The 736-nt window shown below is 64.0% G+C and overlaps 2 protein-coding genes across 3 annotated transcripts in view; both read left to right on the top strand.

Annotated features, from left to right (window-relative positions):
- BLOC1S1 (biogenesis of lysosomal organelles complex 1 subunit 1) overlaps positions 1-277 on the top strand; it is a 782-nt gene extending 505 nt beyond the window's left edge. The window contains 1 exon segment of the mRNA XM_019611180.2: positions 1-277. This exon segment is cut by the window's left edge and continues 168 nt beyond it. Within this exon segment, the coding sequence (XP_019466725.1) occupies positions 1-140 (140 nt within the window). The 3' untranslated portion in view covers positions 141-277.
- A 122-nt stretch (positions 278-399) lies between these two features.
- LOC100551395 (retinol dehydrogenase 5) overlaps positions 400-736 on the top strand; it is a 3,919-nt gene continuing 3,582 nt past the window's right edge. For both annotated transcript variants that reach the window (XM_010727045.3, XM_010727046.3), the window contains exon 1: positions 400-501. The gene's annotated coding sequence lies outside the window, so the exon portion shown is untranslated. The remainder of the gene's footprint in view (positions 502-736) is intronic.

Raw genomic sequence — 736 nt, forward strand, 5'->3', positions numbered from 1 at the left:
ATGCCCTTTCCCCTCCCCCCTTCTTGCAGGAGATTGGCGACGTGGAGAACTGGGCACGCAGCATCGAGCTGGACATGAGGACCATTGCCACAGCCCTGGAGTACATCTACAAGGGGCAGCTGCAACCTGCCTGCTCCTGAACCCCCCCCTCACCACGGGACCTCCCCCCACCCTCCCCAGTCTGGAGCATGGGGACCCACCTGAGCAGAATAAAACCGCAGTGAGGAGTGGCGTGGCCCCAGCTGCCCCCCCTAAGCCCCCTCATCCTCTTTAACGCTAAACCCAGCTCTGAGGCCCCTTTTTCTCTGGACAAAGGCTCCTTCGGGGCCGGTGCTAATCCCCAGGGACAGGGGGTGGCCTCGTGCCTGGCCCCCCCCCTCCAGAAGTCTCCCGCCTATAGGCCCCAAGCACAGAGGGAGGAGCAGCTGTAGGCCCCCCCCGGGCTCAGACCCACTCTGCTGCTTCTGCTAACGCTGTGCCTGGAGCCTGCTGCCCCTGAAGGTAGGTGGGAGGCGTAGGGTCAGTCCCACCCCACACCTATGGGGCAGCTCAGCCTCTGTGTCCCCACACTGAGATGGGCACTGTGTGACCCCGTGGGGCTTGGGGAGGCTTGGGGGGGGCTACTGCCCCTTGCTCAACCTGCGCCTAACACCCCAGCCTTGTGGAGGGGGTTTAGCAGGTATTCAGAGCCCACTTATGGGGCTGCAGAGGGTAGGGGGGAATTATTCCGCAGGGC

This window comes from Meleagris gallopavo, unplaced genomic scaffold, assembly GCF_000146605.3.
Source record: "Meleagris gallopavo isolate NT-WF06-2002-E0010 breed Aviagen turkey brand Nicholas breeding stock unplaced genomic scaffold, Turkey_5.1 ChrUn_random_7180001869334, whole genome shotgun sequence".
NCBI lineage: Eukaryota > Metazoa > Chordata > Aves > Galliformes > Phasianidae > Meleagris > Meleagris gallopavo.